At 39.4% G+C, this 21,114-nt stretch overlaps 1 protein-coding gene across 1 annotated transcript in view; it reads right to left on the bottom strand.

Moving 5' to 3' along the window:
- The window catches only part of CBLN4 (cerebellin 4 precursor), a 32,075-nt gene extending 11,535 nt beyond the window's left edge, over positions 1–20,540 (bottom strand). The window contains exons 1-2 of the mRNA XM_026697294.2: positions 20,086–20,540; positions 10,283–10,399 (exon numbers count right to left, since the gene is read on the bottom strand). Of these exons, the coding sequence (XP_026553079.1) occupies positions 10,283–10,399; positions 20,086–20,376 (408 nt within the window). The 5' untranslated portion in view covers positions 20,377–20,540. The remainder of the gene's footprint in view (positions 1–10,282; positions 10,400–20,085) is intronic.
- Positions 20,541–21,114: the final 574 nt, after the last annotated feature.

The following is a 21,114-nucleotide window of genomic DNA, read 5'->3' as shown; positions in this document are numbered from 1 at the left end:
TTTAAATATTTTCATTTCTCAAGGTGCTCTGGCACCCTGCCTGATTTGTAACTCTGGCTTGCAGGTATTTTTAATCTAATGATTGGTATTTAGGGCAGCTTTTTGCAAGCAAAGAGGCTTTTTGTATTTTTGTACAGGTAATCCTTGACTTACAACAGTTCATTTAGTGACCATTCAAAGTTACTACAATGGCACTGAAAAAGTGACTTATGACAATTTTTCACACTTATGACCATTATAGCATCCCCACTGTCATGGGAGGCCAGGCGAGGAGGAGCGCCCCTTGACATGAGTGATGTCTAGTTGGCCATGCCCATCCAGTCACCAAGCCACACCCACCAACTAAACCACTCCCACAGAACTGGTTGTTAAAAAAACTGAATCCCATCCCTACACACACACACACACACACACACATACATACACACACAAATAGAAAACAACAGAATTTAGCAATCATTTAAAAAAAACAAAACACCCCCGTGAATAGTATGGTATAAATATTTAAAGATTCATGTAGGTTTCTATATGAGAGCTAATTTGCAGATTGTATAAAGCCATCCTTCATTGGCTAAAGTCAGAGAATATTAATAATTGTAAGGAATTTGCTTGCTTGCTATTGCTTTCGTGTATGAAATCCTCATGTGCAAAGAACTATTTACACCTCTTAGCTGTGGCCAATAACAACACAATTTCAGGCACAGGGAGAATAGTTGGAATTGGACAGCAATTTTTTTTTTGAGACTGAGGGGAAACGCGAGCATCTGTGTGATATGCTAATTGATCTTTTAAATACATATTTATTCAATCATCAGATAATCGTCTGGAAAATTAACAAATCCCATTGCGTCCTACATATGTTAAAATGGCTTCTATACTGAAGATGCTGAATCCCAAATTAGATATTACATTCCATTAAGTTTCTTCATTTGAACTAGTGAAAGGATAGGAAATGCTGTGTAACCCCTTCACCCCCAGCTGATCTTCCGCTGGAAAATGCCTTTCCTGAATACTTGTTCTCTCTGCAAGGAAACATATATATTTAGATCCCATTTCTTTTCCTCTGTGGAAAAGTAGTTTCCAAAGCACAAACATCAGGAGTGGAAAGAATTAATTAGATTGGCTTACAAATTGTATATAGAAATTCCCAGTCATTCTTAAAGCTGCCATTTATTCTCCTAGCTTTCATTATAATGTAGTATAATAAGGACTGGGGAAGAGGGTATTCAAAATCCCATATTTTTTTTACAAGGATTTTAAAGAGAAAAGGAGGTTGAACTCTCATTGTCCTCTTTCAGCTGCTGTCTTTGAATTTATGCTGCAGATATCTCGGGGGTACAATGTCAGGAAATGGAGGGGCTTCCCAGGGGTTCTATTTATTTTATTTATATATTCATTTTTTATTCCACTCATTGCTTTATTAATAACTTAAGGCGGCAATGCCCACCTAGCCAGGGCCACCTAACCACACCCATCTAGCCATGCCCACAGAACCGGTAGTAAAAATATTTGCATCCCACCCCTGAGGGAAATATATGTAAATTCACAGTAAATCTCTACCTGTGTCAGTTTATGCTCCTCCCCAACCACCCTCCCCAACCACACATACCACCCTCTATCAATGCATGTTGCCCTTCATACTGATCCTTAATTTTAATTTCTTGAAAATCAGAAACTGGGAGTGATACATAAGAGGCCTGAGGAGACCTGTAATCTCTGTGAATGCAGCCCTCAGATGCCTGCAGAAGCTCCTGCCAGACCCTGATACCCTCAGAGAAAAGATTCAGCCTGAATATATAAAATGTCTTTATTGCTGCCACCCAAGCTAAAGGATAAAAAAGCATCTTCTACCAAACTAAGAGTCAAATTACATCTATATAGATAGTGCTTATGACCACAACTGAGCCCAAAATTTATGTTGATAAATGAGAAATGTGTTAAGTGAGTTTTGCCCCATCGTTCAACTTTTCTTGCCACATTTGTTAAGTGAATCACTGCAGTTGTTAGGTAAGTAACATGGTTGTTAAATAAATCTGGCTTTCCCCACATTGAGTTTCCTCGTCAGAAAGTCACCAAAGCTGATCACATGACCCCAGGACACTGCAACTGTCATAAATATGAACTAGTTGTCAAGCATACAAATGTAAATCAGATAACCATGGGGATGCAGCAATGGTCATACATGTGAAAAATGATCGTAAGTAAGTTTTTTCAGTGCCATGGTAATGGCCATTAAACTGTTGTAAGTCAAGGATTATATATACTGTATAATCAAGGACTGAGATAGATGGATAGATGATGATAGATAGATAGATAGATAGATAGATAGATAGATAGATAGATAGATAGATAGATGATAGATAGATAGATAGATGATAGACAAACAGACAGACAGTGACATGCCCCTGTCAGAATCTGATTTGGAGGGGGAGGCCGAACAGTTGATAGGGAGAGGGAGTATGGCTCTCTTAGGTGTGGAAGAAACTGGGAAAGGGCACAGTCTGGCTGGCCAGAGCAGGGAAGAGGTAGAGCACGGGAGAGGGAATTCAGAGGAAGACCCAGGCCCACTCCCTCTTCATCCTAGGCCATACAGAGAGGAATGGAGAAGGGAGCAAGATGAGTTGCATTGCTTATGGGGGAGGAAAGGGCCCTGATTCCCTAATTAGCTGTAGGTGGGAACAGTGTTTAAAAAGGGAAGCTGCATGCAGTAAGTTGTTGGGAGCTAATCGTGAATTTATCTGGTATCGTCATGGCTTATCTGTGTTTCCTGGCGTCTTCCCAAATGTATGAGTGTTACCATGCTTTCAGGTTTGAAAGTCTTTCTCCTGCCCTGTCAAGTTAATTACTGCAGCTTTGTTTGTTTGGATTTTTGGTTACAATCTATATGTACCTTGTTTTGGACTGAATTTTCTACAGTTAAAGGCCATTCCTGGGAGAGTTTTTCTCCAGCCGAAGGTAATCTGGACATTGGGGGCAAAGTTGGAGATAATAAACTTGCTTATTTGACTGTGTTGCCTTTGCACCATGCCCCAGGTCATCATAGATAGATAGATAGATAGATAGATAGATAGATAGATAGATAGATAGATAGATAGATAGATAGATAGATAGATAGATATATTGATAGAGATATATATTGTGATATATATAGTGATATATAGTATATATTGATAGATAGATCGATAGATCGATGTATAGATATAGTAGTATATCTATCTATCTATCTATCTATCTATCTATCTATCTATCTATCTATCTATCTATCTAGTTCAGGTCTTTTCCTGTGTAAGATTAAGAGTATCTTGGTGACATTTCGGCGAGGTCCCACTTGCCATCCTCAGGCTGGTGTTTTCGGCTTCGTGCCAGTGCAAGCCTTAGCTTGCAGTCTGACAAAAGTCTGACTCACAGACGAATATAGAAGCCTGATGATGGCAGATGAGATTCTGCCAAAATGTTGCTACAACTTTAAAAGCACAACTATAATGATGTGGGAAAATACCCGAACAAAGCTGAATACCATACATGTAAGTACCCACGAAAACTTAAGAAAACATATATATACAGTATATACACTGCTCAAAAAAATAAAGGGAACACAAAAATAAGACATCCTAGATCTGAATGAATGAAATATTCTTATTAAATACTTTGTTCATTACATAGTTGAATGTGCTGACAACAAAATCACACAAAAATTAACAATGGAAATCAAATTTAGCAACCCATGGAGGTCTGGCTTTGGAGTTACACTTAAAATTAAAGTGGAAAAAAAACACTACAGGCTGATCCAACTTTGATGTAATGTCCTTAAAACAAGTCAAAATGAGGCTCAATAGTGTGTGCGGCCTCCACGTGCCTGTATGACCTTCCTACAATGCCTGGCATGCTCCTGATGAGGTGGCAGATGGTCTCCTGAGGAATCTCCTCCCACTCCTGGACTAAAGCATCCCCCAACTCCTGGACAGTCTGTGGTGCAACGTGGCATTGGTGGATGGAGCGAGACATGATGTCCCAGATGTGCTCAATTGGATTCAGGTCTGGGGAACAGGCATAGCATCCATAGCATCAATGCCTTCGTCTTGCAGGCACTGCTGACACACTCCAGCCACATGAGCTCTAGTATTGTCTTGCATTAGGAGGAACCCGGGACCAACCATACCAGCATATGGTCTCATAAGGGGGATCTCATCTCGGTACCTAATGGCAGTCAGGCTGCCTCTGGCGAGCACATGGAAGGCTATACAACCCCCTAAAGAAATGCCACCCCACACCATTGACCCACTGCCAAACTGGTCATGCTGGAGGATGTTGGAGGCAGCAGAACATTCTCCACGGCATCTCCAGACCCCATGTGCTCAGTGTGAACCTGCTTTCATCTGTGAAGAGCACAGGGCGCCAGTGGCGAATTTGCCAATCTTGGTGTTCTCTGGCAAATGCCAAACGTCCTGCATGGTATTGGGCTGTAAGCACAACCCCTACCTGTGGATGTCGGGCCCTCATACCACCCTCATGGAGTCTGTTTCTGACTGCTTGAGCAGCCACATGCACATTTGTGGCCCGCTGGAGGTCATTTTGCAGGGCTCTGGCAGTACTCCTCCTGTCCCTCCTTGCACAAAGGCAGAGGTAGCAGTCCTGATGCTGGGTTGTTGCCCTCCTACGGCCTCCTCCACATCTCCTGATGTACTGGCCTATCTCCTGCTAGCACCTCCATGCTCTGGACACTGCACTGACAGACACAGCAAACCTTCTTGCCACAGCTCGCATTGACGTGCCATCCTGGATGAGCTGCACTATCTGAGCCACTTGTGTGGGTTGTAGACTCCGTCTCATGCTACCACTAGAGTGAAAACACCACCAGCATTCAAAAGTGACCAAACCATCAGCCAGAAAGCATAGAAACTGAGAAGTGGACTGTGGTCACTACCTGCAGAACCATTCCTTTATTGGGGATGTCTTGCTAACTGCCTCTGCTTTCCACCTATTGTCCATTCCATTTGCACAACAGCATGTGAAATTGATTGTGAATCAGTGTTGCTACCTAAGTGGACAGTTTGATTTCACAGAAGTGTGATTGACTTGGAGTTACATTGTGTTGTTTAAGTGTTCCCTTTATTTTTTTGAGCAGTGAATATTTATTTGTTTTCATAGATTTGCATGGGTACAGGTATACAGGTCTTAACATGTTCGGGTCTTTTCCCATGTAAGATTGAGAGCATCTTGGCAATGTTTCGACAAGGTCCCACTCATCATCTTCAGGCTGGTGCTTTCAGCTTCATGCTTGTGCGAGCAAAGAGTGATAGGAACTGCTGTCTCCCTATATATACTGGTGGTGAGGTTGGCTGTGTTGTCATTTCTTGATTGGTTGATGGAGTTGATGTTTGCAGATTGTCTGGCTTTTTCGTAAGAATGTGTGTGGATGAGGTATTGGCTGTGTGTCTATCAGCCTCCTATGTTGGAACAACCTGGATCATGGGCTGTGTGATGACCTTCTGGGTTCTATTGTTTTGACATCCTGGGTCTTGTGCTGTAATCTCCTGGGTCGTTGGCTGTGTTGCAACATCCTGAGGTTTTGTAGTGTAACCTCCTGAGTTCTGTGATGTGATATCCTGAGAGGGTGGTTGTGATGTGACATTCTGGGTTTTGGTTTGGCTCCGAGTTTGAGGCCTGGGTATGTGTTCATGGCATGTGTCCATGTACTTGGTTTGGGGGTTAGGGTGTGTGGCAGCTGGTGATGCAGCCGTGGTCTGGTTTCTTGTCTTTCATCTATGGGATGGGTTTGGGTTTGAGTCTGGTGAGGGAGAATAGTGGTGGTGTCATGTGTTGTTTTGGGTCTGGTGTTGGTCTTCATGGCTGGGACTCATTTGTTGATAAGGGCTAGTTTCCAAATGTCTGGTAGGCGGGAGGCATTGTCCCATTTATTCATGTTATGGGGGTGGCTTCCCTGATTATTCTCTTGTTGAGTATTGTGTTCAGTGTTCAGTATTGGAGATTAATTTGGTTCCCTCAAAATTAATTTCATGTCCTGTGGCTTTAAGGTGCTTGAAAAGGGAGGAAGTATTTTCTTCTTTTCTGACTGTGTTCTTGTGTTCTGCGATGTGTGCATTTATTCTCCTGTTGGTTTGTCCGATGTATGTGGCTGGGCAATTGTTGCATGGTATTTAATTAAACTCCTTGGTTTTCTAGCTGGATCTTGTTTTGGGGTTTCTTAGGATGTTGGCTATTTTTTGGTCAGTGCCGAAGGCTGCCCTGATATTGTGTTTGTGGAGAATTTTGCTCATTTTATCTGCGGTGCCTTTGATGTAGGGGAGGAGGGCAATACCATTGTCCTTTTCTGTGTCTCGGTTGCTGGGGGGTGTCTCCCTTAGGATTAAGTTGGTAATTGTTCTTCTTTGGAATCCATTGGAAATTAATATGTTGGTGTCGGTGTGTAATTCTGTCCTTAGGTAGTCTTTGTCGGCTAGGCATTTGGTTCTGGAGATGAGGGTCTTGGCTATGGAGTTGATCTGTGCAGGGTGGTGAATGGATTGTGCGTTTAAGTAGCGGTTGGTGTGTGTTTTCTTCTGGTGGATGGTGTGTCCTAGGGAGCCATTGGTTTTTTTGGCTTTTCGGACTTTGAGTTTCTCGTAGGTCCTGGTCAGCTGGAAGGTTTCCTCCTCGTAGAGATACGATATTTGTTTTCATAGATTTTCACAGGTACAGGTATGCAGGTCTTGTCATGTTCAGGTCTTGTAAGATTGAGAGCATGTTGGCAATGTTTCGATGAGGTCCCACTCGCCATCTTCAGCCTGGTGGTTTTGGCTTCGTGCTTGTGTGAGCAAAGCGTGATCGGAGCTGCTGTCTCCCTATATATACTGGTGGGGAGGTTGGCTGTGTTGTCATTTCTTGACTGGTTGATGGAGTTGATATTTGCAGATTGGCTGGCTTTTTTGTAAGAACATATGTGGCTGAGGTATTCGCTGTGTGCCTATCAGCCTCCTATGTTGTAACGACCTGGGTAATTGGCTGTATGATGACCTTCTGTGTTCTATTGTTGTGACATCCTGGGTCTTGCTCTGTAATCTCCTGGGAAGTTGGCTGTGTTGCAACATCCTGAGGTTTTACAGAAGCCTGATGATGGCAGATGAGATTCTGCCAAAATGTGGCTACAACTTTAAAAGCACAACTATAATGATTGTGGGAAAATATCCGAACAAAGCTGAATACCATACATGTAAGTACCTGCGAAAACTTAAGAAAACACACACACACACACACACACACACATATTATTCATAAAACCTGAATTTCTTCCTCCTGTTGCAAAGAAGAGAACCCACTCTTTTCTCAAAATTGGTTCTTATGGGCACCTGCATAATGCTTTCATAAAGGAATTCTCTATTTCCAGGCTTCATGCCTTGCTAACTTCAACTCTCACCATTTCTGAGGCATAGGCTGTAAACTCATGAGCTCAGGCAATGCAGGAGCAGATTACAACGAAATTGCTCTCGAGCTATTGCAGTAATATATTCAGTGAAATGAAGATAGGCATTATAAGCCTAGGCGAGGCATGCTCTGTTGACCATTCATTTCCCCAGATGCCATTCCACCTCCTTATCATAGTTCATCTTGTGTTTTTTTTTAAAGAGGCAGTAGAAATATATATTGCAGAAATATAAGGAGTTTAAAAGTGAAGCCCACAACTAGTATTTAGTATGTCTTTCACTGTGATGTTTATCATCTACAATGATTCTGAAGTAGAAGTGAAAGAGGCTTTTAAACTATCATCACACAAAAAACTTCTAGTAGTCTCTCAAAGTCTAATCATTGTCTTTATAAGTTTGTGGCTCCTGGAAAACAATAGACTACACATGAGTAGACAACAGAACAACAGAGTTGAAAGGGATCTTAGAGGTGTTCTAGTCCTGCTCAAACAGGAAACCCTATACCATTTCAGAAAAATGCCTTCTAACCCTTACCCTAACCCACAACTTCTGGGGGCAACTCATTTTGGTCAGGGGTCAAAACAAATCAACTTCATGAACATGGTATCCCTTTGTGCCTTCTAAATATACAAAAGTATGTGACATCATCTTAGAAATCATATTCTTAGATGGAAGTGGTATGGTGGCCTAGAGTTTGGGCTCTCACCTCACAATTAGGAGGCTGATTAGTGAATTCAATCCTAGGTAGGAGCAGACATTTCTCTCTCAGGGCACATTGAGAATATATCTGCTGAGTAAAGCTTGGCATTGGAGACAGGAAGGGCATCTGGCCAGTAAACACTCCGCTAGCTCTATTCAGTTAGCCAGACTCCACCCTGCAAGGGATTATGAGGTCGTTAAAAGGAGATGATGATATGACATCATCTTAGAAAGCTATCTTCCTATTTCAAGGGAAATTATCTGAAGTCCTAATGTTATGTTCTATCATAGATTTGTTATGACTCAACCCAACATATCTTTGCTTAACAATTCTTTCTTGAGAATATTTATCACAGTCCAAAGACATTTCATGCAAACTTGTTATACCATCACAGTTCTGCCACAATTATTTCCTGTCCATTTCTGGCCCTAATTCAAAGTTTTGGTGCTGACCTATAAAGACTACAAGTATTTAGGACCAGTGAGACTAGAGGAATGTTCCCAACCATAGTTATCTATGCACTCAAGCACTTAAGGATTCTTTGGCAAAACTATTGGAATAACACTTGTCAGTGAAATGAGGCCAATGATCACAAAGGCAGAATTTCTTCTAAGCTATGGCATTCTAGATTACCACTCATTCCAGGAAGTTTGTTTGGCAATTTGCAGCTTTTGCAGCTAAAGATCTACCTCTTTTCCATAGCATTTCAGATTTTAACATTGCATTTTAAACTTTTAAAATCTGCATTTAAAATATGTCTTGCAGTGCAGTGGTTAGAGTGCAGTACTGCATGCTACTTCTGCTGAATGCCGGCTGCCTGCAGTTCAAATCTCACCAGGCTCAAGGTTGACTCAGCCTTCCATCCTTCTGAGGTGGGTAAAATGAGGAGCCAGATTGTTGGGAGCAAGATGTTGACTCTGAAAACTGCCTAGAGAGGGCTGTAAAGCACTGTAAAGTGATATATAAGTCTAAGTACTATTGCTACTGTTATTGTATTGAGATTTTCCAAATTGTGTAAGTTATATACATTGGGGTGGCCTTTTATTATTTACATTTGTTCCTATAAACCAGTGTTTTGTAAAAATTAACATATATGGACTTCAACTCCCAAAATTTCCCAGTCCTCTTGGCCATTGTTAAGAATTATGGGAGTTTCCATAGATCTTATAGTTACCCAGGTGACTGTACAGAGCTACAAAAAGAAATAACACACTGATATCATAATGGAATGTTCTCTGAATTCCCAAAGGAGGCAGGAGTACACTTCAGAGGATCAAGAAAAGTGCAATTTTAGATAGTTTGTGTGGGAGAGAGAGAGTGAAGACAGCAGCTCCCTAATAGTTTCCAGAGTATATGTTTTAAGGTGCATGTAGTCTGCTTTAGTCTGGCAAGATGTCTGTCTATAGGTGAAAAACAAAAAAGGAAACTGCTTACAAGAATCTCAAGAGATCTTTCTAAGTTTTTGGAGTCTGATGGCTTTAGATATAGACATTCTCTCTGGACAATGTTTTATAAAATATTTCCCCATATTTCCTGTATGTACTGCTTTTCAAGATCATGTGAAGTATTAGTTCAACTTTATAATGCCTTGTTAAGGCCACACTTAATATTACATACAGCTTTGGTCACCATGATATAAAAGATGTTGAGACTCTAGAAAGAGTACAGTGCCAACTTAATTTTGGCTGTATTGCATTCCAGGTATTTGATGCTCTTTGATGAGTGAGTTATGAAGAAATTGTGACATGAAACTCAACTTGGTCATTTTGAACAAGCTGCCATATCTAGAATGGGCATGTATGCCTGTAAACTGATTTCTGTGTTAAAAACTATTGATATTAATCTTTCTGAACAGCAGCTATCTCTATTGTATCATTCATGTTTATATTGCATTCTTTATTATATTTTTGTAATTTACAACGATGCTTTTAGACTAAAGCTGATATGCCATATAAATATAACAGGGAGGGAGGAAGGAAGGGGAAGGAAGGAAGGAAGGAAGGAAGGAAGGAAGGAAGGAAGGAAAGAAAGAAAGAAAGAAAGAAAGAAAGAAAGAAAGAAAGAAAGAAAGAAAGAAAGAAAGAGAAGGAAAGAAAGAAGGAAAGATTGAAGAAAACATTAACCACACTAACATCAAATATTATTTCTTAATTCAACATACCTGAATTGTTTGGCTCTGGTAGACTTTAATTACATGAAAATTAAAACTGTATATTCCTTTTCTCGGTGCTACAAACACAGACTCCAATGTAAAGAAATTGCCCACATTTACTAGGATCTATAAATAAAAGAAAAGAAACCAGTAATTAATGGAAGCATTCCAATTTCTGGAAAACAATGAAATAATTATTTTGAATGAACCCAAGTTTAATTACAGGTTTTGCACATTGTTCATCTGACACCAAAGTGTATGCAAATAATCTAATTGTACTTCCAACATCCTCATAATAAGATGTAATGTGTGCTATTATTATCTGAATAAAACCCACTTATTTTCAATTAAAGGTATAGAAATTCCTTTGTCAAATTCTTTAACTTCTCCACATGCTTAGCTCAGACTAAGCATTACTGAAAGCAACAGGAACCTATTTCTGAGCATACTTAGAGTCATGTGACATATTTTTGTACAACTAGCTGAGAGGCTGCTCAGTTCCACTACAATTCCTGCTGGGTTGCAAGCAGGTGAGTCATCTCATGGAATTGAATTACTTAGATAGCTAAAAAAACATTTGTAGCACAAATGTTCAAGTTGTTTTGTTATTTAAGCCTCACCAAAGAAGCCAGGTAGATACAAACAGAAGCACAATGAATGTCAACTGTTGAATAAACAGCTGCCCACAAACTTTTGTCATATAAGCAAGTGGGTGAAGCTTTACAACTGTTCTGGATCTTCAAGATTATTTGGCCAATGAATAAGAACACTTCAGCTGTTGATGGCACAGTACCAGGCATTTGCTACATTGAATTGAATGTGCTCAGATCCAAATCCATGGTTCCCAATAAGTACCGTTCCCTACAACCATGAATGGAGAACCAACCATTCAGAATATCGCAGTGCCAAGTAACAGCAACATTAGGAAGGAGGAGTATGAGAAGCTGGAGAACTATTAGGATCTGAAGGGGAAACTAGAAAGGAAATGGAATATAAAGATCAAAGTGGTCCCAGTGGTAGTATGAGCATTTGGGCTGTGACTCCTAAGATGGGAGAGAGGTTCCAACTGATCTCAAGAACCTTGGAGCTCTCTGTTCAGAACAGTGCAAAGTTAGGAACGGCTATGGTACAGAACCCTCAAACTCCAAGGCCACTGATAGAGGACTCAACATGGAGGAAGACACATACATCTATAGGGATAAGAAGGAAATTTTTATATGATAGAGATGATGGATGGATGGATGGATGGATAGATAGATAGATAGATAGATAGATAGATAGATAGATAGATAGACAGACAGATAGATAGATAGGGTTGGATGGATGGATGGATGGATGTGTGGGCAGACAGATGTGTGTGTGTGTGAGAGAGAGAGAGAGAGGGAGGGGGAGAGAGAGAGAGAGAGAGAGAGAGAACTGACAAGCACAATTAGCACTGTTCATTCATGCCTTATTTCCATCTCCTTCCACATTTTTTGCACTCTTCTTTCACCATGCATATAGATCCAGGATGCACTCATGACATGGAGTTATTCCTAAGGGAGCAAATTACATGTCATGAGCTATATGAGCATCAATGTTCTTATGGGTATCCTCAGCTGGAAACAGACTCTCCATTCATCTCAGTGGGAAGGATGATTATATCTGATTGTGTCATGGAAAATTCCCACATTTGGTGGCTTGGGGAATCCCCACTTAACCTTGAAATGGGTAAGGTGATAATGTAAAATAGGCAGCACTGCATGTTGTTGTTGCTATTGCAGATCCATTTCTTTGTTTTAAATTGGGTACAGGCTATTAGAGTTTACAGTACAGTTTCTGAATGGTTCCATTTCAAATTAGCTGGAAATGAGGTTGAGGACTTATGGTCAGATAGTAGTAGCAATAACACTTAGACTTATATAGCACTCTTTACAGCCCTCTCTAAATGGTTTACAGAGTCAGCATATTGCCCCAATAATCTGGATCCCCATTTTACTGAACGTGGAAGGATGGAAGGTTGAATCAACCTTGAGCCAATCAGGATTGAACTCCTGGCAGTGAGCAGAATTAGCCTGCAATACTGAATGAATGAATGAATGAATGAATGAATGAATGAATGAATGAATGAATGAATGAATGATTCTTTATTGACCAAGTGTGACTAGACACACAAGGAATTGGTCTTGGTGCATATGCTCTCAGTGTACACAAAAAGAAAAGATACATTCATCAAGAATCATAAGGTACAACATTTAATATAGTCATAGGGTACAAATAGGCAATCAAATCATACTAGGAAACAGTCAATATAAATTGTAAGGATACAAGCAATAAAGTTACAGTCACACAGTCACGAGTGGGAGGGGAGGGGTGATGAGTGATGAGAAGATTAATAGTGATAGTAATGCAGACTTAGTAACTTAGTTGGACAGTGTTGTGGGAATTATTTTGTTGAGCAGAGTGATGGCATTTGGTAAAAAAAACCTGTTCTTGTGTCTAGTTGTTCTGGTGTGCAGTGCTCTATAACATCGTTTTGAGGGTAGCTGAAATACTGCATCCTAACCACTGTGCCATCATGGTTCTAGATAATCCACAAAGGATTTCAAATGGCTATCTGTAGTTTTCAAGCTGTACACTGCCAATCCTACATTAAAATAAGGGTTCACCACTTTAAGGTCTCAGAAAGAAGGTGGGATATAGATGCAATAAATAAATAAAATTTATGTAGAACCTTTTTAAGCAGCTTAAGTGTAAGAGATTATTATGCAGGGGACCAACTGCAGGTACTATAGAACCTATGACAAATATACATTCCAGGCTTTCAATTGCTGACAATAACTAGATCTCCTTTATTGTGCTTGGGTACAATACACAGAATCTCAGGCATGTTTCAGCCATATCGATCATGACAGAAAAAGGATCACCGCTTTGCTTTCATGTGCAGTTTACAGTACTTGATAATCTGCGCTGCATTCTTGAATGGGACAGTAAAGTCTCTTATTTTTATTTAATTGAAATGTGTCTAATCTTTTGAAGGAACTCATAATTTCATCCCTTCTGAGATTGAGTTGTAGCTTCTTAAGTGCCTCCCTAGGTTTTTATATTATCAAATGAAGTCTTTCTTTGACTTCAATTAGATTTCAGAAAGAACACAGCAGGGTTTTTAGAAGAGTGGTGCAGTGGCCTAGAGGTGGAGCTCTCGCCTCACAGGAGGCTGTGAGTTTGATCTTAGAAGCAGATATTTCTCTCTCTGGGCACAATGAGAATATATCCGCTGAACAAAACTCTGCATTGGTGACAGGAAGAGCATCCAGCCATTAAATATACTACTAGCTCCATTCAGTTGCCCAGACTCCACCTCAAGGGAATATGGGGTCATTAAACAAAGATGACAGCAAGGTTTTGGTAATGAGTTGCTTATTCTTCCTTAGGGGAGCTTCAGTCAACTTCCATTCTTCTTTCTGTCTTCCTTGGTATACCTTTTCCAATCCCTTCATTTTCATTGAAACATGTTAGCTTTGGTTGAATATGGTGATTTATAGTTTATCATTTCTTGAATGGCTTGCTACTTCATAAGATTTTTGCTACAATGATGATGATGATTTATTTATATATCAAACTTCTTAACTGCCCATCTCCCTCAGGAGGGGCTCTGGGAAGTGAATAATAGCTTTCTTTTTTTCTATAGCGCATGATAATATTAAAATGGAAGCTGATGCTGGAATGATAACAGTTATGAACAGTGTTTTTAGGATCTAGAAGTTAAACTGAATAAATTCTTGACTAGCTCTAGTCTTGTGGTTTTAGACATTTTCCCTCAAAATGCTAATAGCAATAGCACTTAGACTTATATACTGCTTTACAGTGCTTTACAGTGCTTTACAGCCCTCTCTAAGCAGTTTACAGAGTCAGTCTATTGACCCCAACAATCTGGGTCCACATTTTACCCATTTCGGAAAGATGGAAGGCTGAGTCAATCTTGAGCCTGGTGAGATTTGAACTGCCAAGTTGCAGGTAGCCAGCAGTCAGTAGAAATAGCTTGCAGCACTGCAGTCTAACCATTGCACCACTGCACTCTAATGTTAAATCACGTCCATTATCTTCTCTATGTAATTCTAGCACAGCAAAATATTCACCTACCTGTGCTGTTTGACTGAGAGCAGATATCTGTTGTTGCTATGAAAGGGATTTGTATTTCCGATCATCTGCTAGCATTTGGAATCTTGACATGTTATCAGTTTTAAACAATAGTCATTCCAAAAGAAATCAATATAGAAATCAATTTGTTAGGTATTAATGATGACCATGGGTCAGTTATATAAAGTTGAACTTGGTTCAACTGGATTTGGGTGGCCATATACCAACTCTATCTATGAAAAAAATATTAACTATTTTTATAACTCAGTTTAATTGCAATCAATTGGTTTTACTGTTCATTGCACTAACATTAGGAAAATTGAAGTATCATTTGGCATATTCCTCAGTAACACTTTCTTCGTGATCTTAGGATGAGACTCTCTCTCTCTCTCTCTCTCTCTCTCCCTCTCCCTCTCTCCCTCTCTCCGTCTCTCTCCCTCTCCCTCTCCCTCTCCTTCCCTCCCTCCTTCTCTCTTTCTCTCCCTCCCCCTCCACCCTCAATTCCACTACCTCTTGTCTTTTTATTTATGTTGTTGTAACTTCCCAGAGACACTTAGCTGACATGAGTGGTAAAGGCATTCTGGAAGCTGTGTGACCCCAGTAGATGTTCTGCAATTTCCTGTACTTTTCCAAAATTGTAGGATAGTAAATAGAAGTTTGACATGTCAGCTGATTTGGTTAAATTTTTTTGTCTCCATGCATTTGGAAGATTTGGCAGGTTAGGTTAGGAGGCAGTTTATGCCTTGCAGATAAGTTTAAACATCCATCTCCCCCTTAAACTTACTCACTTTGGAATGCAGACTCCAATATTCCACACAAATTGAGAATGGACATCAGATAGTCTGAAGTTGTACACACACATTTCTGTTTAGAAGACGCACATTGAGATGAGTTTGTTTTTTTAAATAGAAAGGATAATAGTTCTCTTCTCAGGTCTATAATTATTTCTTAATTTTAATGCAAGAAAACAAGGGTAATTATCCTGATTTTTTTTATCAATACCAAAATTCTTGAATTAAATCTATTTTTCAGGAAAGTATGTAGTTTAGTAGTATAACTATTTAGAATTCTTGTCTTCATTTCCTGAGCAATATCATTCCATTTCTCTGTCTATTCCTTACAACCTTAACATAAACCCTACCTTTCCCACTAAGCTTGTGCTTAATCTCATAATCCTTATTACTTACAAAAATGATAGCTGAGTTCATAAGAGAAACATGCATTTTGTTCTTTGCTACGCTTGAGCCAATCTCTTCTCCCCCCTCTATTATTATGATTATTATGATTATTAGGATTATTATGATTGTGATTATTATTATTATTATTATTATTATTATTATTATTATTATTAAATCTAGGGTGTTGTGTGACAGATGCTTGTCTGTTGAAATTATAAATTTCCAGAGCGCTTTAGCTTTTTCATGTTCTGTTACTTTGTCTATTCTATGGTCCTACCAGTTCTTGCTTGTAGTCAAGTTATATGCACCGTTGTTGGTACATTGTCATGTCATTGTTAGCAATCAATATGTGTGATCTTCTTGCAGCACCTAACTAGGTGGTCCACTCTTTATTAAGCTTCTTGGCAGAGATGACATTTGCTGTCTGTTGCTCAATCCTTCTCAATCCTGGCTTTGTATGCATTTGTTCTTAAGGTCTTGTGCAGCCAGATTTAGCCTTTCAGTCTCTTTCTTCAACTTTCCTGCCCTTATCTCTTTCCAGGTCTTGTTATCACATTTTCCTGCTATTTTTTGAAATATACTGGCCATATAATTGCTTTGCCATGTCTGTTTTCTATTCTTCATATGGTCTTTCATATGGGCCAGTTTGGTGTTCAGTAAGCCTTCAGGATATCCTGCCTTCAGTGCATCTTCTTCACTGTTCTTCAAATATTTTCCAATGTCCATTTTTCTTCTTCAGTTGTCTGGTGTACTTGCAATATTCCATGCCTACCTATGTTCCTTGGTAAGTAGATTCTGGCAGCATCAATGCATGGATGAAGCACATAATTTGTTGTGATTATTGGTGGTGGGGGGCTTCCTATTCAGGACATCTAGTTCAGTTTGAGTCACATCCATTATTCTAACTACATATTTCATGACTGGAATTATCCAAGTATTAATTTCCTTGATAATATTCCCACCACTGAGCTTATTTTTTTTTCATTTTTCTGATGTATTTATTACTAACCTTCTTCTAGATTTCAGTGTGCCTAATACTGACAGTTTATTATTATTGTTATTACCAGTTTTGCAATCCTCTATCCATTAACTGAGGAATGAGCCCCACTTAGTTAAATCACTTTTTAAAATAAAAGTGTAGAATCCCAGGGCTTTCTATATAATACAGACGAATTTATAAAAACCTGAATTATGGCTCATGCAGTTCTAATCTCTGCCACAAATTTATCAGAGAATCTAATATAATATGCCTTTTCCAGCTTCTCCTACCACCCTAGATGTATTAAGACTGTGCTTTGAACCTTTTAAAGTATTATTTGGCTTTTCATAATTTGTTGTCTTTAAAATTGCTTTATCGTTTTATTCAGCTTTGTATGTATTTCCCTCTAACTCTGCCCTGTTATCTTTTACCAGAGGGCACTGTTCAAAATAAATGTAACAGGCTGTGAAATATCTGCTTTGTATATTGTACATTTTAGTTTGCCTTTCATTTAAATTCTACACAGTCGTGAACTCTTTATTTATACATAAACAGGTCATCCTCTGAAGTTCTCAGTAAACTTTGATGGAATTACAGCCATCTAACATGTGCTTTGCATATAGGGCCTATTTTCTTCAGCAGCCTTTCTCAATGCGATGGCCTTGAAAGTTTCTGACTGTAACACCCATTAAACTCTGACCACTGATCAGATTACAAGGAGCTGACAAAAATGTAGCCTGACATAATCTGGAAGACAGGGGAAGAGAAAACCTTCTCTGATTATTTGCAAAGGATGGGAAAGGATTGTGTGTGTGTGTGTGTGTGTGTGTGTGATCTATGAACTAGATCATCCACTGATCTAGCCCATGTTTATGTGTGTGTGTATGTTTCTGTCCCTGAATAAATATTACAGCATAAATTTATCAATGTTCCTGTCCAAAACAGTTTCTTTAGATTATATAAAGATCACTAAAAGATTAAAATGAATAACACAAAACTGTAGATCCAGTACAAGACTAAACTTTCCAAACAGCTAGATGATGAATCGTTGTTAATATTACAATAAAAACTGTATCTAATATATTGTTTAAACAATAAGGATATATTATCATAAAAGTAATGAAATGTAATATTGCATTCTCTATGACTCTACCATCTAAAAAGATAATACTACCGGTAACAGGAAGAATACCTTCATATCTTCTTTTGCTCTTGAGAAATTTTTTTTTTCTAAAAGTTCTACTTGGGTCGTTTTCATAAGGCAAGTTGTAATCCTTCTCCTGTGCCTTGATGTCAGCAATATCATTGATCCACTTCACCCAATCTATTTGACCTCCTGCCTAAATACATTTCTTTGAGCTCAAAGGAGAATAAACTCCATTCAATGGGAATTTCTTCTCAATAAACATGTATAGGATTAGAGTGTACCTTAGCAATATGTTTTCGGATCAATCAGGGTAGGGATGTACTTCAGTTGTCATGACAATTCCAGAAGCAATATGGTTTGCATATAATGAGTAACATGTGCTGGCTAATGTGTCCAGTAATGAATGTGAAGATGTAAATGAAACATATGAAGGCAAGAAGTGGATGGTATCTCATAAGAAAACAGGAAGTTAAAACTTTGCAGAAAGAGTGGGGCATTTTAAGTGGTACACAGCTAGCAGAGCAGAGATGCATATAATTAAAGCATATACTTTTAAAAGTCATTTCTTATATATCTTGTATCTGGGTAGAAGTGGGAAAATACTGATATTTTGCCTTCTATTCCTTCCTCTGAGAAACAGGTAGCTGTCATGTGCTTCTACTATCTCCATGTATCTTTTGTTAAATACACCTGACTTCTGATCCCTTGAAAAGGTTAATGACAATGTGACTGGGTTGGTTACAAGATTCCTAGGACTCTAACACTCAAGAGAAATGCAGATCTGTCAGCCTGTCAAAGAATATGCCTTGAAAAACAAAAAAAAATAACTAGTGAGCTTAATTAAAACCTTCAGCTAATATTTGCAAGAATCAGCTGTATCTACAGCTCTATAGGCACACATAATGCATAAACAGCTGATGGTAGGATATTAGATATAGTACATGGATTTTAAACCAGAGTTGGCATGATATAACTCCAATGCCTTTCTATCTTCTCCTTCAAAGCATGGATCTTTGATAGTTCAAAAATTGCATCTTGTAAACAGCATCACAGCAGAAAAACTGAAACATTTGTTTCATTTTCCTATTGAAATAGATTGATTATATTAAGATGCATTAGATCAAAATTGGAAATGCAATATGATATTTTGGAAAGTAAAAGGAATACATTTTTCTATTTTTCCAGAAGAATTATTATTGTCTGCTTCAGGAATGGATTTGGAAGAAGGGAGGAGTACAGAAAGTCCTTCCAAGGTTGCAAAATTCTGCAGTGATGCTACTAAGGTGCAGTGAATTTTCCAAAGGACTGCCTCCATATTTTACTAGCGAGATCTGAGTCAGTTTCAATGCTATATTATCTATATCCATGCCAAATGCATGTTGATTTAACTACACCAGAGTAAGTCCAGTGTAGGATACAGGTTCTGTAGGGTGCAGAAACCTTATAAAAGATTTGAAAAATTTAAGATTGAAAAATTTGAATGATTTTGAAAACTCATAAAAGATTTGAGCTGCTGGGAAATCTGGTTGCTAATCAACTGAAGAGCTTCTGGAGATTTTGAGGTTTTCTTTATATATCTTCACTTTATCTCCCTTCTCTCCACTTTGAAGCCTTTAACAAATTTCCAACTATTTTTTTCAGGATATAAAAGTTAAATTAAAATACCAAAATCTTATGCATTACTGTTTCTAAGTAAACATTCTCAAGAATAAAGTACAAGGATGCATAAGTAAGTTGATTTTTACAGTCTTCCCTCAGTATTAACCTCTTGAAAGCATTAAATCATTCCTGTATTGTCTGGTATTACTTCATTTATTCCAGCACATCAAGAATAGTAAAATTGTTACTTATGTCGTAATGTGAGACAGAATTTTTGTGTGTGAAGTCCTACCTGCCAGAACTTATTTAACCCTCCATGTGCCTTTAAATGTAAAGTGGAAATGTAGAAACTAAAATCAATAAGTAATAGAAAAAAATAACTTCATTCTCAGAGAAAAGCATGTGTGAAATTGCTATCCATATTAAGAGGGAAAAAAAAAACCTATGAACTGAACAGAGCAATTAAATGGACCAAAAGCTTATGTCTCCAATTCCTAAGTTTCAGCCCACTCCTTTCAAAGGAGGATTAAAGAGTTTGCAAATCAACTCTACCTGTTGATTCCCACCTACTGTCCTTATCCTATCTCATCTCAGTACTGTAAGGAGCTGCCTCCCCCTCCACTTTTAACCTAGTCCCTTTCCCAGGGCTGAAATCACCTTTAAAAAAAAAACTTAAACAAAACTCAGGCAAAACCAACTTCCCCATTCCAAACATATGCTCCTTTTGTCAGTAGGAAACGATTAGATGTCTTTCTACGTACGGCAAGATACCCATTTATGTTATTTTTACCTGATCAAAATAGATTATCCTGGTTTTGTTGCTCATCTCAGAAGGCTCGTGGTTGGTACTCCTGACTGCTGAGAAAGCGACCTTAGAATTAGCAGCCCGTACAGAGATCCCCAGAGGAGAAGAAGAGGATCCCTTAGAATCGGTCGCTGGGTTGGAATCGCAAACTACCAAGCATTTTCCTTCCAGTACGATGGGTTCTGTGTCATTCTGTGCCCAGACGGGGAGAGCGGAGAGAGCCAGCGTAAGGATGATGGTGAGCACCATGGACAGCGCCCTGCTTAAAGCGCCCATGTTCAGCACCAAGAGCGGCGGACAGCGAAGCCTTGCGCGGAGCGCCTCAACGTTCCTCTCCTTCCACCTCTCTCCACGCTTACACAGACCACGCCACAAAGCCAGCTCTAGCAGCCCTACCAGCAGCGGAGGGGGAAAAAAAATCACCACTCTTACACAGACAGAGGCTCACAGGCACACACACACCGCTTGCTACCAGCACAGCATCAGCAGAAGCTTCTTCTGAAAATTTTCAACATTTCCAGCGGAGGTGGGGGTGGAAAGTCTATCTTCCCTCCTGTTTGATTTTGGAGGGAAGGATCCTTTAAAAAGCTACTGGAAATGTGCTTCCAAACACCTCCTGGACCAAATCAGCTCTTTCCGGTTCCCCTTTCTTTGCCATTGAACCCCCCCACTCCCAGAATCCAGGAGGAAAAAGCTATGGCGGGAGAGGGGGGGGGGGCAGCCCTAAGGTGAATTATTGACGAAAGAAAGCGAGAGCGAGATCAGGAAGAAATAAAAACATTTGACGTAGCAATGAGTCGTTTCATCTTGCCCCTCATTCTTGTCCTGCAGGGATTTAGCCGACACGCTCAACTATTGATAGCGGAGACTTGCCTTCCAAACTGACTCAGATACTGTGGCTGAGCTCATTTGCTTTGAAAAAGCGAAGTTCCCTCGCTCTTTACCACGATTCCCCCCAGCGTCATGGCATACAAAAGCACGCCCAGCCCTCGCTCGCTCGCTCGCTCTCGCTCG

The sequence above is a fragment of the Pseudonaja textilis genome, chromosome 3, assembly GCF_049901715.1.
Source record: "Pseudonaja textilis isolate UNSWEBS1 chromosome 3, rPseTex1.2, whole genome shotgun sequence".
In the NCBI taxonomy this organism is placed as follows: Eukaryota; Metazoa; Chordata; class Lepidosauria; order Squamata; family Elapidae; genus Pseudonaja; species Pseudonaja textilis.
Note: the sequence above shows the minus strand (reverse complement) of the source record. Positions and strands in the feature narration are given on the sequence as shown.